At 34.3% G+C, this 16976-nt stretch overlaps 1 protein-coding gene and 1 pseudogene across 1 annotated transcript; both read right to left on the reverse strand.

Moving 5' to 3' along the window:
* Positions 1–857: 857 nt before the first annotated feature.
* On the reverse strand, positions 858–3921 carry LOC143574535 (calcium-transporting ATPase 12, plasma membrane-type-like). The gene is made up of 2 exons (XM_077059131.1): positions 3916–3921; positions 858–3665 (listed from the first exon to the last, which is right to left on the reverse strand). The coding sequence occupies exons 1-2, from the start codon at positions 3919–3921 to the stop codon at positions 915–917; spliced, it is 2757 nt and encodes a 918-aa protein (XP_076915246.1). The 3' UTR covers positions 858–914.
* Positions 3922–14220: 10299 nt separating this feature from the next.
* LOC143574527 (uncharacterized) lies at positions 14221–16475 on the reverse strand (annotated as a pseudogene).
* Positions 16476–16976: the final 501 nt, after the last annotated feature.

Here is a 16976-nt window from a genome sequence, read left to right on the forward strand (position 1 = left end):
GAGAGATGTTGGTCTGAATGCCCGCCTCAATACTACCAACATGTTTTCGAAAACATTGGTTGCGGATGAGAGAAAAGGTTCATAGTCAATCGCTCTTGGATGGGACTTCACCCTGCCACCCAAGTAACCATAACAAGAGTCATTAATCGGCTCCTGGTGGGCAAAAGAAACTATATTGGTGTGTATGGTGGACCAATGTTAGCCACTCGTTGTTTAGGATGATGAGGCAAACATCATCTAACACATTGAGTCCCTGATGTTGTTTGGGGACACTTCTTGATTAAAATAGTGCAGGCGGTCTCATAAGGAATATCCTATTTCAGATATTACAAACTCGATTTTGACACATTGATTGTTGATGTATTGAGAACTTCAACGTTATGTGTGTACGTTTGGGTGGGGTAATTGAAGAATGGGTGATCTTTGTAAAGTATCCATCCTCGTAGTGTGCCAATGGACAATATTATTGGTTGGTATGAGTGGTTGAATGTTATAGCGGTGTGCACTTGATGGCATGTAAACCCGACTTGACTTCATTGGATACCACACAATCACACATCAGAGGAACACTTAAAGGAAAGTGCGACACATTTGTAAGTATCTCTCCTCTCTTGCTCTTTATTCTCTCTAAGCACACACATATACCATATGTCCATATACAATATTGTGTTAAGATACTGACCAGACCATATATCACAATACTTCTATGAGAGAAAATATGTTACCATTTGAATTTTTATGTCAAGGAGAGGTAATCAATATGTATAAAGCATATGAGTGTAACAGGGGATGTTTTCAAGAAAAATATAAAAATAAACTTTAAATCTAAAGAGAGAGTAACAAACTAGTGCTTTTCAAGAGAAATAGCAACAAAATCATAATTATACATATGGTACAAAGATGCAGATTAACAACTAATATAATGTCTTACAAAATCTATTGACAAATTCCTTGATGAACCATGAGATGCATTTTGCAATCCAATCAACAAGCCATGACAGCACACCAACTAGAACACAACCAGCCCACAACTTCCAATTCAATATTGGGCCATAACCAAGAATATCTTGTACCGCCACAAAGATGGCGTGTAAAACCATAAAAACGGTTATAGCAGCCCAAAACTTAATATGTCGATGAATACATCTGAAAAAGTTCATCTTTTGTATCTCCCTTGCAATGAATAAATTAAAGAACTGACATATAATAAAGAGATTGAAAAGCACGGTTTTCATGTTCTGACTTGAACCAACGATTCGAGGTCCTTTGGTTTGAATGATAACTAAGCATGTAACCTGATACGAAACCTGCACGAGTATGTTTCTGGTCATGTGTGCAGTTATAAGTGATCTTCCACAACTAACCGGATCCAAGCTCACTGGTTTATCTGCTGATGCCTTTGTTAGCAATGCAAAACCACCAAGAAAAAGCACGGCTAAATTCACATATACGGATTGAATTGTTGTTAAAGAAGCATCACCCCAAGCTGTTGTCTGAATTAAGCTTATCACAGTGCTGCTAATGGTGGTAATTAGAACAGGCTGGAGAAAGCTTTGAATATTCTTAGAGATGCATTTTCCAGAATTAACCATGATGCTTATCTCAGAAAAGCTCCAATCCCACATGATGATATCACTACTTTCTCGTGCCTTCTCGGTGCTCCGTCTTCCCATAGTTATACTGATGTCGGCTCCCATTAATGCAGGGACTTCATCTGTTTTTTGTCCAAGAAACACCACCACTTCACCTTTCTGCCTCAAAGTCTCTACAAGGAGTAACTTATCAGATGAGAACGCCTCGCCTAGAACACGAATGTTTTTGACGATCTCAAGTCTCTCCTTATCTGAACAATTCCTGAAATCTTTGGCAGCAAGCACTGAATTTTGTGGATCACTGTCGGTTATAAGTCCATCTCGGAGGGCAAGATCTTTCAGCACTGGTAACTTTTTGTTGGAGACTATTATAATTTCTATTCCGCATTCTTTGAGTGCCTTCACTTCTGCTTCTTCGGCTTTCATGTCCTTGTGTTTCAGTCCTAGTAAAGCTACTAGGACCCAGTCTTCCGCATCATGTGTTTGGTTATCGGTATGCTTGCAAGCAACTGCCGAAGTGGTCAATTTATCTACACATTCCATCTTATCATTAGCTTGACCAAAGTCTCTTCTTACTTGTTCATTCATGGAAACTTTCTCCCCTTGAATATTATAGTAATGTGTGCACTTACTCATAATTTCATTCACCGGTCCATTCAAATGCAAGGTCATCTCATCGTTTTCTTCAGTTTGCGGTATTTGTTTCATTCTTTCCCTGTTTAACCCCAATTTACTATTGCCACCATGTAGATATGCATTATCCTTTGATGCGCCAATCCCATCACACAGCGCTTCAACAACATTCGAGGCTAGTTTTCTACCCTCACTAAATTCTCCTCCAATACAGAGCATTTGAACTTCGGTATCGTCCTCAGCGAATTCGCCGAAAGTGTCTGTGCAGATTTTTGTAACTGATGCCATCTTTAAAATACCATGTGAATCTTGTTCAATGGCTTTACTAGACAGCGCCTCCTCATTCCAGTACACAATTGCTAACGAAACAGCAAAAGGTACACCTTCTGTTAACCCAACCAGCGACACGCATAGTAACTTTGTTAGACCTTTGGTTGTGTACTTCGATTCTTTTATAATCTTTTCGAAGGCGTTTGAAAAGCTTCTAATCCCAGTTGGTTCAGCCATTGACTCTGGTCTGTAAACATAATCATCGTCCATTTTTCCAAGAGTAAAGCGTAAAAACAACACAACAATGATTAGAATATTGATGATGATCCGAATATAGTTCATGTAAACATTCAACTTGTCGAGCTGCCTTTCTAGTTTGAACCTTGCATTTGGATCACATGCACCTTTTCTCCTCATCATATGCGTTGAGGTAACAACCATCCGAGCATTCCCGCTTATCACTCTTTCACCATATGACAAAAATGGCTTCTGTTTATTAGTTATATAAGATTCAGATCCGTAACCGAGTTCTAGATCTTCACCATCTACAAACAAACCATCAGCCGGGACTTGACAGTCCTTTTTCAATAACAGAATATCACCATATACGAGCCCTGACTCGCTAATATCTTTAGTGTCACCTCCCCTTATAACATGGACTTCCCTCACACTCCCTTCTTCCAATTGCTGTTTTTGTAACTTCTTTCGTGCCCTTCGTTCTTTCCGGTACTTATGAATAGACAGAAAGAGAACTTGAAGAACGGTGGCTGAGAATACAACGGCCCCATCAATCAAACCATATTGTAGACCTTCTTCATCAATCTCAAATACGATCGATAGGGCTACAACCAAGAAAAGAAGGAGAACAGTTTTCTTCTTGACTTCTTCCCATACCAAATGAAGGAATGTGTGCGTAGAAGCTCGATTTAGGGAGAGCTCTTGTTGTCGGTGAAGAGCTTCTTCGTGGGATATCCCTTTGTCGAAATCTGTACCAAGTGCATCTTGAACACCGCTTAAACCTCCGAAGGCGTGTAGGCTCTGGAAATTCTTCTGCAACACAATCTTTGAGATGCTTTTGATCTGGATACACTTTTCTGGTTGGCCAATAGTTATGTGATGCTCTGGTGAAGCAGCTAAACTATCACTTGTTTCTGCAACTTCAGGATTCTGCTAAATGTTTAAAAATGATACAATACTTAGATTAATTAAGAAGTTATACTAAGGGGGTGTTTGGGATTGCTTATTTTCATCAACTTATAACTTATAAACTTATTGAAAAGTGATAAGGTGTTTGTGATTGCTTATATTGTGACAGGAAAAGTTCCATAAGTTACACTTTTGTAACTTATTAACTTAGTGAAAAGTTATAAGGAGGCAAAATAAGGAATCCCAAACACCCCCTAAGCCTACACACACACACACACATATATGTATTACTATGACAGCATGAGCTTACTCTTTCAGCTGCACGGGAGTTGTCATGATGAACATGAGCACCAGCTAATGATGCTGCATGTGCTTTGAAGGCTATGACAGAACGCAGGACATTAGTAAGTGTTCTTATATTTTTCCCTAAGTGCAAATTTTTATCTTCTGTCTTAAGCAATGGAACAGCTTGATCTCCATCCACAAATTTAAAGGCTATCTCTTCCATGTTAACGCAACTAGCCTGTAAACAATGAAATTAATGTGTATGTTAACATGCAGTCACACACACACACACACACAAATATATATATAAATGGATTGAACAAGTATTCACTCATTAGAATTATATAGGATTTATTCGCGTGTTAAGGTTATTTTTCTTATTTACTCGTTATATACAAGAGAAACTATTTTAAACCGTATTTAATTAGAGTTCATGGCTCTAGATGCATCTCATCAGCCCAACAGAAACCATTGGTCTGCGAACGCCACTGGAAGCGGAACTCTTTCTGGATTTCTCCCTGGTCCCTATTCTAGTCTCTCTTTCCCCTCAAAATCTATTCCCCATTTTGTTGATTTCGAGGTCTTGTATATGCTGTTGCGCTAATTTATGGCCTTGCAATCTAGTTAGAAATTAACATAATTCGATAATGTATTCTTTGTTTAATTTTATTTCATAGTTAGAATCCTTGCTTAAACCCCCTCATGATGTCAAGGTGCGTCGAGCCTGCGAATGTCCAAATTAAACAGTGCATGTGGTATGTGTAGGTTTTATTGTTAGGAAAGGCACTTAATATGTCTTAGTTCAAATATTTCGATAGGTCTCTCTGAATCTTAATCATTAGATCATCCAAAAACAACCCAAAAATGATTCATCATTAGATCATCCAAAAACAACCCAAAAACAAGGGTGCATGTATTGTAAAAAAATGTACCAAAATTTGACCAAGACCTTTAGTTTTATAGTTGGGGAACATCGCGAAGTTTAGTTAGAACAATATAATGCTTCATGAAAGACCGTGTCACTTGGTGGTTAAAACGTAATGAAGTTTTTCAGGAGAAATTAGATATTGCATGTATCTCGAATAAGATAAGAGAAAAAAGATTGTGATGGTTATGTGAAAATAAAACATATAGTGACTCCTATAACAACTATGGAAACCCTCACAGGGGAGGGGAGTAGAGGTACATGCACCAAAACTGACATGTGATATAACCGGATCGATTTGACATGATTTTGTTATAGTTGCATATATCCAAAGACAGATCGGGGATAAGAGTCGTTGGCGATGTTGAATTAAGGTGATGGAGCAGCCTTTTAGGGTTGTGTATAGATTTGTCTTGGATATGTCTTGGGGCCTAGCAATCTAGCATTACCTAAACTTTTATTTCTCTCTTTGAACTAAGGTGATGGTCTCTTTGCTCTTTTATCTACGCCATAGATTATTTATCACTTTATGTTAGTAGTAGTTTAAAATTATAATTACGGCTACTTTTGGATTGGTTGTCTTGATTCCCTTAACCACATTTGATGTTATACAATTTACTATGTTATATTATACTATGCATGTAGAAAATTCTTTTAGTAGCGGGACCAGCCTTTATTTCTTATGATGCAGTGAAAGTGTTTGTCTCATCTCATCCTCCTTAAAGCCAACAAATACTTAGCTTTGAGTGAGAGTTTACCATATACGTCTATTTTTTAAATGTATATATACACTCCTATATAAGCATAAACACACACAGCCACATACTTATACAAATACACGTATTAACAATGCCGACCCTAATGCTTTATTTACGTAAGCAAGGGCTTGAGACCACACATTTATTAAGGCCCCATATTGTTAGAACAAAACTAATTTTATGCCCAATTTATTTCATGAAAGAATTTTGTTTGGTGCGTCATAAAAGTTAAAGAATTATAATCAACTAATTTTCATCCCCGCGCAACGGCAGTTAGCAAAACTCATACGTTGAAACACGGGCGTTGGTAAAACCCGAACGTTACGACGATGAGTCGACACGAATTCGGCCAGTACCGACTGCGTTCGTAACAATATAGACACCATTTGTAAAATTTGAGGGTTAAAACCCAAAATATTAATTCGTCAAATTAACATATAAAAGCATTAACATATAAAAAAAACAAAATATTTAAGACTATGTTTAGTTGGTTGGCAAACCCAAGCGGTAAAACCAAAACGTTGTCAGTCCCGAGCATTGAGGCGGTAACTTGACACGAATATGGTCGGTTTTGATTACGTACCTTACGGTACCGCAACTAAAAAACAAAAAAAATAAATAACTTGAGGTGGACCAACGGCCAATTTTTTTATTTTTTTATTTGGGGGGGTCGGTAGTGTTGTCGGCCATGGACTTTAAATAAAGTTGCAAGTCTGCGCGAACTCGGTTTCTTTTAGATTGTTATGGTACCGGAACTAAAAAAATTGATATTTGATCAGTTTCTATTATGTTTATTATGGTAACTATACTAAAAAAATACAAAATTAATTGACCAATACGGTGCTGCCAAGTGGCCCAATAAGCCAGTTGCGGCACTAGACTTATAAATTATATATAGTTATAATTTAATTTATTTCTTTGATTCCCCCACATCTAACTTCATAAATACTTTTGGCCGGTACATTAAAATATGAAGTGAATTCATGAAGAATTGCATCCGTGCCAAACTTGAGTTTGAACACAGAAAAGTAGTAAAACTCTGGGATCAAAGAGAAAATTAGAATTTTCATGCGATCTACTATTGGATTTGCACTTCGATTTGGATTTGCCCAATTTAGTTATAACTGATTTGAGGTTAGTAATTTCTTATTAGTTTATTATTTTATAATATGTTAATCTACCAATTTTACACAACAAACTTTGCCCTAATTTTGCCCAATTTATAATCTCTTAGAATCAAAAAATCTAGAAAGACTAATTTTATGTAAACATTTTCTAAATAAACACAAGATTTAACTTCAAAAAAGATTTTTTTTTTACTTCATCAACGTCGGTCCCAAGACCGGGTTAAAAAGGAAGTTTTATATGAATTTTTTATTGAGAAAACTTCACAGGTAACAAACTTTTCCTACCGTACCAATTTGAATAACCTAACTTTTTTTATTTCATTTGTATCAATTACGTTACTCACTGTTTTTTTTTTGTCTCATTTAGATCAATCAACTTTCATTTCACCTATGTAGTAATCAAAGTGTTTTTTTTTTTTTACCATTTTGTAGCTTATTATGTTAGGGTGGCATTTTAATTTACATTACTAATTTTTTTTTTTGGTTTATTTTATAATTTGACTAAATTAATGTTAGATGACTTTAATATTTTATATGAATTTTAACTATACGCATGTACCTTAAAACTTAAATGATAAATAATAATAATTGTATGAAATTTCTAAACTAAAAATCGATATTTTTTAATAAAAAAAATTGAATACTGTTGCTTTTCGATAAAAGAAACTAAATTTTTTGAAATTGCAATAACTAAAACAAATTCTTTTTTTTAGATTTTTTTTTAATTTTTTATTAACAAAATATATGTCACTAATTATAATTCGTTGTCATCGTTAACGTTATCATTAAAAGTTTCTTAAAATGAAAATATTCCATGTCATTATAATAACCTAACTTGGATGAGTATATAGATGAAATTTGAGTGATCTAAATGTGAAAAAAAATTGTGGGTAATCTAATTGATAAAAAAAATTGATTAAAATTGGTACAATCATAAAAGTTTGTTATTATTCTATAACCAAAAGGCCCCCTTACTTAATAGTTAGATTGAGGCTTTTTAAAATCTTGGACCGCCACTGATCACGTATAGTGAATATATTAGACATGTATTTAGAACATATTTTAGTGTATTCATTAAAAATACACTACTGTTGATTAGTGTATGCATTAAAAATACACTACATGAGTGTTTACTTTGGAGGTGTTTTGGATTTCTTATTTTCATCAATTTATAACTTATAAACTTTTTGAAAAGTTAATAAGGTGTTTGGCAAACCATAAAGACAAATAAAGGGGCTTTAAAAAGTTAAGAATATATAACTTATTAACTTAATGAATTTGATTTGCCTATTACACCCCTTTAACCCTCAAACCCATTACACTCCTTTTAAAAAAGATTGTCATTTTTAGTTATTTTGATTTCCCTCAGCACACAAGCTAATCCAAAGACTTTTTTAAAAACTTCTTTTAAAAAATTCATAAGTTTACAAGTCTTTTTAACAAAAAGTCATTTTTCACTTAAACAAGCAATCCCAAACACACCCTTAGTGCGATTACTTCGTTAAATTATAATTCTAATCATACTTTGGTATATCCACTAGGGAATCCACTACTTTTAACTTACTAGAACTTTTAGTATATATGTAAGTGTGATTGCATTCCTCTTTCATCCTCATCTCTCGACACCACCACTATCACGTGACCACAACTATGGCCACTGTCACCACCACAGTTGCCGCCTACCTTACCACCAATGCCATCGCCGCCAAACTTACCATGCCGTCGCTTCCACGCCCACCTTCATTGTCGCCACCACCACCGTCACCACTACTGCCACCTCCGCCGCAGCCAATTGGTAAATTTTATTTATTTTGAAGTAGAATTATTTTTGTCATTTATATTTCATTCTTGCATTTTTTTTGTCTACGAAATAACATAAATAATGAGTCATTTCATTTTTATAGATTAACAAAATAATAGATATGAATTGTAATTCCTTGTTTACTCCATTTCCTCTTATCCATCCATTATCCCATACCAAACAAAATGAATACACTACTTTTGTATTCTTATACTTGTATTCATGCAAGTTAATACACTATAGCATTACCTATAGATCATGAGAGATTTGATGTATTCATCTTTAAATACACGGGCAGTGGATTCTTATTTCAACGTATTGTTCCTCGGTTAGCTATTTTCCTACACTTTATTCTCCTTTGACATGTAGCATTACAATTTTGATATGAATCCAATTTTGATCTATTATTTTTGTTCGATTTCGATCTAATCAAGTTACATTTGTTCACTTCAAAATTTTGTACTTTCGATTTGGATTAAATTGTGTGAAATCATTTAAAACCATCATTATATAATTATATAGAGTTTGGATCAAATACAAATGAGATTAACATGATAATTGTGAGAATCGAGTAGAGTAATTATATATACAACGAGAGTAATTATGTAATTATATCATAAAGTAATTACATAATTACTCAATGATGTAATTACATAATTATTTTACTTGTATGTATAATAACTCTACATGATTCTCAAAATTAACACGTTAATTTCATTTATATGTTAATTCCCCCCAATTATATAAACATGATTCAAAATTCAAATCAAATCAGCTACATGATTAAAATATGTGTTTCTAAAGATATTATATATCATAGTGTTGTAAATATCCCTAATAAAATTCTCCCGAGTTACATAACTATAAGATCAAATAAAATAGCAACCAACAAATGAACAAATTAATAATGAAAATTAAATGATGTAACTTCAACTCCCACTCCCATAACTCAATTGCATCAAAAGTTAAATATGATACTATGATTTCAACTTCTGTGATTCTTATCACCTGAAACAAAAGATCCAAAGACTACAACTTTTAAATTCTTGTGATTTCTGTATGTGTGATAAAACACACACCTATGGATGTGTGTATGTTGATTTGATGCTTTACATTTTGATCTTGTTTGTATCTGTCATAGTAACACTGACACACACACACACGCACGCACGCACACATATACATATCATGGTTCATTGATGATTGATCCAGTATGCAGGTAGGGTTTTGTATCATATATAATATTGCGTGTTGAATTGATGCGTTTACCTTAGTTATTTCATCTTGCTGATCAGGGCTGCTGCTATCAATGCTTTTGGATGAACAAACCCTGGAAAGTGATGGAGATCCGTGAGTACTAATCCCTTCAAGAAACATTTGTACAGACTGCACAACTAGTATTGCTGTCTGTAATATTTGTGTTGCACCGGAACCGCCACCATGATTACGTGTACCCGCCGCATGTGTTGTTGACAGCAGCTGCATCTCCAGGTCCATAGGATCATGAACCTCTTGCATCATTTCCTAACATTATACAGATTAATTAATATATATGCCTAGCTTATATACGCCAGTAAGTAGAGAAAATCGATCGGAATGGTAGAAGCTTACGTATGGTTTACCAGAATTATCCGATCAACAAACACTAGATTTCAACACACACACACACACACAGATTCTTGGAAATGTTGTTCTTGGACTTGTATTTTTATAAAGAATAAGAGAACAAAAAGCACAGAGTAGAATGCCACAAGAAGACCACACGCGGTTTGTTTTAAAATCTGGTCAATACTATTATTTTTTATTATTATTATTATTATTATTATTATTATTATTATTATATTTCACGGAAAATATCATGAAGTTTAAGGGTATTCAATGGCATTATCTATGAAATTATGTTAATTACTACTTCATCCGTTTCTTTGAAAGTGTCCACATTTCCTTTTCAATTTGTCTCATTTTAAATGTTCATTTTTAAAATTTATTAACTAATTTCCATGTTTACCCTTACACAAATGCAATCATTCAAACTTCCTTAATTTTGTCTTTTTATACATGTCAAGAACATTATAGTTATTTGTTAAGCAAAATATGCAATCATTCAAACTTTCTTAAATTTTGTGTTTTTCAAATCATGACACTTGTAGAGGGACGTAGTGAGTACAACAGATTATATATGGTATTTTCTAAATAAGAGGAACGGTAAAAAAACTAAAAATAGTAAATTTATGTCTGGCCGGCTTGTAAGAATGTAAGTACATAAGTATAAAGTAATTCTAGTAGTAATTATCCATGGCCGCAAACTTTTTACACTTATTTATAAGTTAAAAATTGTCAATTAGATGTAGAACTTAGTACGAGAATTCGCATCTATGGAGACGAGGGCTAGCAGAACGACATATTGTTGTCGGTATAGTATTATTTGTCGACATTAATTTTGTTGATATATAGGTATTCAGATTAGAGTTATTCATTTTCATTAGGAGTGTAAGCGATGATAACCGAACCAAGCCCAACATCGCCTAAGCTCGATTGAAGCTTACTTAACTAATTAAGAAATATGAAGCTCTTCAAACGAGTAATTATATGATTGGTTACGCTAGATCGATATCTTGTAAGTTGAATCAGCTGTGTTCGAGCTTAGGTGAGGTTGGGCTCAGCACGTCTAGACAAGTTTGTACACGTAAATTTTTATTATTAATTTGCTTGCTATATATATATATATAATAGTATAAATGAAAAGTTAAATGGTTCAATCAAACAAACAAAAAGTAATAATTTATGAAGAAAATGTTTTTTAAAATAATTAAGTTAACTAATTTATAAAATATTTAAAAAGTTATAAAATAAAGGAGATAAAAAGAAAGAAAATCATACATGATAAAAAAAATAAGAAAAAATAGAAAGGAAAAGACAATTGTAAAATTTCTATAGTGACGGTTGACCTTTGTTGTATTGGAAAAACAGTTCTTTTATTAAAAGGAGTAAAGGACGTAATATGTACTTTTCAAATAATGGACGTGTTGTGTAGCAAGCTTAGTTTAAAGATAAAACCTGCAATTCGATTATTATCTAAATGACAATCTACTCAAATTTTAATTATATTACTAGTAGAAGCATTTCCACTTGGTATTACATGTCTTTTAGTTTTGCCACTTATATTTTCTATAATATTAGAGATGTTCAATTAGAAAACCACTCAAATTAGCATTATTCTATATTTTGTAAAAATTTTATTTCAGTAAAGATTGATGAATTTCTTTCAAAGAATTCTAAATCATTCTATAAAAAAATAAAAGATAAAACTCTCATGTATTTCTAACTATAGATTTTCTTTTTTTCGTATGAGAATTTTTAAAATACTTTAATTGACAAGAAAATAAAAGGTTAAAAGGGAAAAAAGATCAAAGATGATACTAGATAATAATTTATCTTATATATGTATCAACGGTTTCACTAGTTTGGTTGCAATAAACCATGCATCAACATTTGGTTAAGTTGCTAGATTTCTATCAATAGGCCGTCACTAGTTTGGTTGCAATAAACTTGTCTCATTTCACTAATGAGATTGTAATCACCTCTTATCATTTCAGTAATATAAAACAATCATAACATTTTATACGTTTATATTTATAAAAAAAAACGCATAAACATGAGCATGCTATTCTCTTTTTAATAATTTGAGTATAATATTGTTATAATTTTTTTAATTAAAAAAATTGACATGTTACGTGATTACTGGTGTCTGTCTTCACCGTTTCATAGCTCTAGCAACCTTTCAGTGTATACAAATGAGTGTTATCATTAAATATCATACAATCACTTCTTCTCATGTTCTCGTAGATCTTTGATATTGATTAAGGAATGAGAAAGAGGGTTACAAGGTCACTGAAGCAGGCGAATTATCGGATCTAGTTAATTTTCTCCAGCAGGTAACTATATCTGATAGAGAAGATGAATGGATTTGGATAGAGTAGAACTTCGGAAAGTTCACGGTGGCGTCGATGAAACGGATATTGTTTAACACCAAAGGTCCAAATGCCCTGGGTCCCAAAGAAAGTAAACGTGTTCATGTGTAAGGCGAGAAGGATAGGATCTCGACCCGGCTTGGTTTGAGCTACCGGAACATTCAAACTTAATCATGTGAATGTGGTCTATGTGTTGAGCAACAAGAAATTACTGACCATCTTTTTACCTCATGCCAACTCGCTAATAAGGTTTGGAGTTTCATAAGTTCGTGGTGCAATATTCCTCTGATTTTCGCTTTTACGGTTCGGGACCTCCTTGGAATTCATAAAACTGTTCCGTTATGTAACAAAAAGAAGAAGGTTTTACGAGGAATTATAATGATGGCGTGCTGGTGCATTTGGAAAGCGAGCTAGAAACAATGTTATTTTTGAAGATAAAGGAGTTGTGATTTCTAAAGTCATGATGAAAATCATTAAATTTTTGGGTTTTCTTTGAATTAAAAATTGGTCGTCGTTCAAATATTTGAATAGGAAAGATTTGTGTAATGTTTCTTTGTAACTTAGTTTCTAGTTTGTGTTTGGCTCTAGCGTCTTGCTAGTTTTCCAGCTGAATGAAAGTTGTCGTTCGAAAAAAAAAATACATGTAGGTTTTTTCTTCGCTAGAAATTGATTTTAAATCAGCAACCACGACTTAGGGCATTTTTCGTCGTGCTTGGTTAGATAAGCAGGCCCATGGTTATGATCTGCCTATCAACATTCTTATTTTTCAAAATTAACTTGTGTATGCATGTTTTCCAAATAATACAAGTAAAAATTGACATCTAGAAAAACAACAAAGTTCACCAGGATAGAAAGCATGGCTGGTGAATGAAATGTTAAGGCAAATTCCTAAACTATAGCTTTTACACGGAAGTGGTCAGTTTTCAAACTCAATAATTTTGCACTACGATAAAAGACTTCCTCATATGGAATGGTTGCATATTATAAATCATGCCGTTTTTATAAGTTTTGTTTGTTGTAAAAAAGCCTTTAAAAGAATTTATATTTTTATATAAAAATTGTGACTTTAATACTCATTTAATTTTATAAGGCGTTCAAAAAAATTAATTAATTTTATAAAACTTGTTCAATGATCATTATTTATCCTTGACATATTTCAGTTGTCTTTGTTGATCTTGTTGTTTACTCTTTGATCTTATATCTTCACTTTGTCAATTTTAATATTAAATTTGTCCATTTTGCATTAATCTTCCATCACGTATTAACTTGATCTTGTTAATCTCTTCAAGATCCTCTTGTATTTATTTTTTTTTGACTTTGACACTTTGTTAATATTGACACGTTGTAATTGATCGATTTTGTATTGAGCTTTGTACGATGAGATTGATGCTCATTATGATCGGTGCGTAAAACGTACATAGTTGATCATACTGGAATTTTAACCTGAAATTTTTGCCAATGATTTACAAGAACAATCTTATAATTGCACAAACAAACATATCAAGAATTGAGTAAACAAACAAGAACACATATCCCCTAAAGTGTATTTTGACTACATACAACATTCAAGACACTCAAGTCCCAGGTAAGTATATCCAATGCCTCTTTTTTAAGACGACTGAAGTATTTACTTTGCAAAGTGATCTTCGGTCATCCAACAAATATACAAAGTAACGAAAATAATAACAAATCACGTAATTATACGCTTACAATTCTATCTATAAATCATCAACCTCTTTAACAAAACTAGAAACCAATATATACCATGTTACATCATTAGGCACAAACCCTTTACCAACACCTCTACTTAGAACCAAACATGCATCATCGAACATGTTTTCCTTACAATATGAAGATATCAAAGTATTATAAGTAACCACATTCGGCTCCACACCTTTAACCCGCAAGTTTTCAAACAAATTCACAGCTTCTTGAACATTACCCATCTTGCATAACCCATTAATCAAACTATTATAACTCACAATATCCGGAACCATCCCCAAATGCACCATATGTTTCAAGAAATCAAACGCCCGTTGCACTTTACCCGTTTTACACAACCCGTTAATCAAAAGATTGCATGAAACCGTACTCGGGTTCACACCCTTTTCAACCATTTCTTCAAACAACCCCATTGCTTTCTCAACGGCTCCATCTTTACATAACGCCTTTATTAACCCATTATATGTGATTTCATCAAGCGGGCATCCTCTAAATAGCATGTCGTTCACGAGCTTAAACGCTTCATGAATCGCACCTCGGGTTAAAAAAGCGTTGATTAGAGTATTGTAGGTCACGGTATCCGGAACGACACCCTCTAAAACCATATTTTGAAACATTTTTAAAGCGGTTTCCACGTCATCAACGTCACATAACCCAAAGATTAACGAGTTAAACGTGTAAATATCGGGTTTGCACCCTTCAATACACATTTCATGAAAAACGTTTAAAGCTCTATCGATGTTTTGGGCTTTGCATAACGCGTGTATGACTGAATTGTATCCTACGGTATTTAAACGAAGCCCCCTTTTTAAACATTTCATCCGCAACCTCATGGGCTTCGTCTAATCTTTGTTTCTTGCAAAACCCGTCTATCAAGATTGTGTAAGTATGAATATCAGGCTCGGTTCCGCTTAATGTCATTTCTTTTATTAACTCACGGGCTGAAACTAAACGACCGGTTTTGCAGAGTCCACGAATGAGTGTGTTGTAAGTATGAATATCGGGCTTGCAGTTGTTTCTATATATGTTATCAGTAATAACTGCTTTACCTTCCTCAAACTTTCCTTTTGATACAAACCCATTAATTAACATGTTAAACATGACGCTATTTGGTTCGGGAACCTTGCTAAGAAAGGCCTTAGCTTCCTCTACTTGACCCGTTTGACATAACCCGTGTATTAAAACACCATAAGTTAGAGAATTAGGGTTGAACCCACGAGGAAGCATTCGATCAACCAACTTTGCAGCCTCGTGGATCCGTTTCGCCCTACAAAGACCATGAATAACGTCATTAAACGTCTCAACATCAGGCGTACACCCCATGAGTATCATCTGCTCAAAAAGCTTCAACGCTTCTTCAATTCTATCAAACTTGCACAACGCGTGCATTAACGTCTGGTAAACAATCGCGTTCGGGACACACCCGTGCTTCGTCATGCCTCGTAAAAGCGCACACGCACCGTCAACCTCATTAACCGAACAAAGCCCTTTCATCACAATCGCGAAACTAAAAACATCAGGCGAAATCCCTCTCTGAAGCATTTCATCGAACACGTTGCGTGCGCACACTCTCCTTGAACCAAAATATCCAACACCGTATTATACGACTTCGTACCCGGTTGACATAAGAACACAGACCTCATTTCCAACAACAATCTTGTAGCTTGACCGGGTAATCCAGCTCGTTGGTAATGCCTCATGATCATAACAAATAAGGTTTCTTGAAAAACAATACCTTCATCTTTCATCTGCAATAATAATCCATCAAGGGTTTTAAACTCACCAGCGGAACCAATCTTATCAATTAAAGCGTAATACACATCGAATGTGTTGCAATAGCCTTTCTGGGTGTTGGCCCAATTGAACAATTGGAGTGATGTTGGTACATCTAATGGGAGTTTAAGTAATTTGTGAAGCTGAAGTGGGGTGATTCGGTTGATTGATTTCCTGAGCTGTTGGATGTCGAAGGGTTTAAGTAATTCAACCCAGTCTGTATCGGATTCTGAAGGTATTGGATGGTTGCAGTTTGAAGTGCAGAATGAATTTAGGGGTAATTTTAGGGTTTTGAGGAAATGGGTTGTTGATGAAAGAGGTGATCTTTTCAGCATGGTTTCAAGAATTGGTGATCATGTGCCTCAGAACTGTAAAAGCAATTTGATTTGAACGACAGTTTGGTGGGAACACAAGTACAAAACTACAAACTAACTGAAACATCAGTTATGGTTTCAATACGGAGGTGTTTGTATTGTATGTGTTGTTGTGACGAGACAAGTGTCATTTTAATACACGTGATTTGGTCAACTATATAACTTTAGTATTTATTTTTTATTTTGTACAAGTGGCTACCTCAGCTTCAAACAACTTGCACTTTTAGTACCTCTTTTAACCCCGTCAGTTTTCATCCGTTAAGTCTAGGGTATTTGTGTACTTTCATTATTATTTGTTTTATTCTTTTATTTTTCTCTCCCTTTTTATATTCTTGAACCAGTATTTTGTTTTAGTTATAATTTTCAAAACCAAGAATCAAAATTCTCATCAATCGATCAACCAAATTATCAATCTGATCATCGATTCCCCAACTTGATCGAATCCGACTCCAACACTCTCATCGGCACCACCGACCCCGGTATCGCTAAAAGGATCATCATCCCTTCTTGGTTACAAACCGGACCCAACGGCAAAACTGAGTCATTACTTAACGGACTAATCGCAATCACGCAGGCCGACGACATCGTTTCAAGAGTTT

Source organism: Bidens hawaiensis, unplaced genomic scaffold, assembly GCF_021521415.1.
Source record: "Bidens hawaiensis isolate Kalapana, Puna unplaced genomic scaffold, B.hawaiensis_p1.1 tig00027056_1, whole genome shotgun sequence".
Lineage (NCBI taxonomy): Eukaryota > Viridiplantae > Streptophyta > Magnoliopsida > Asterales > Asteraceae > Bidens > Bidens hawaiensis.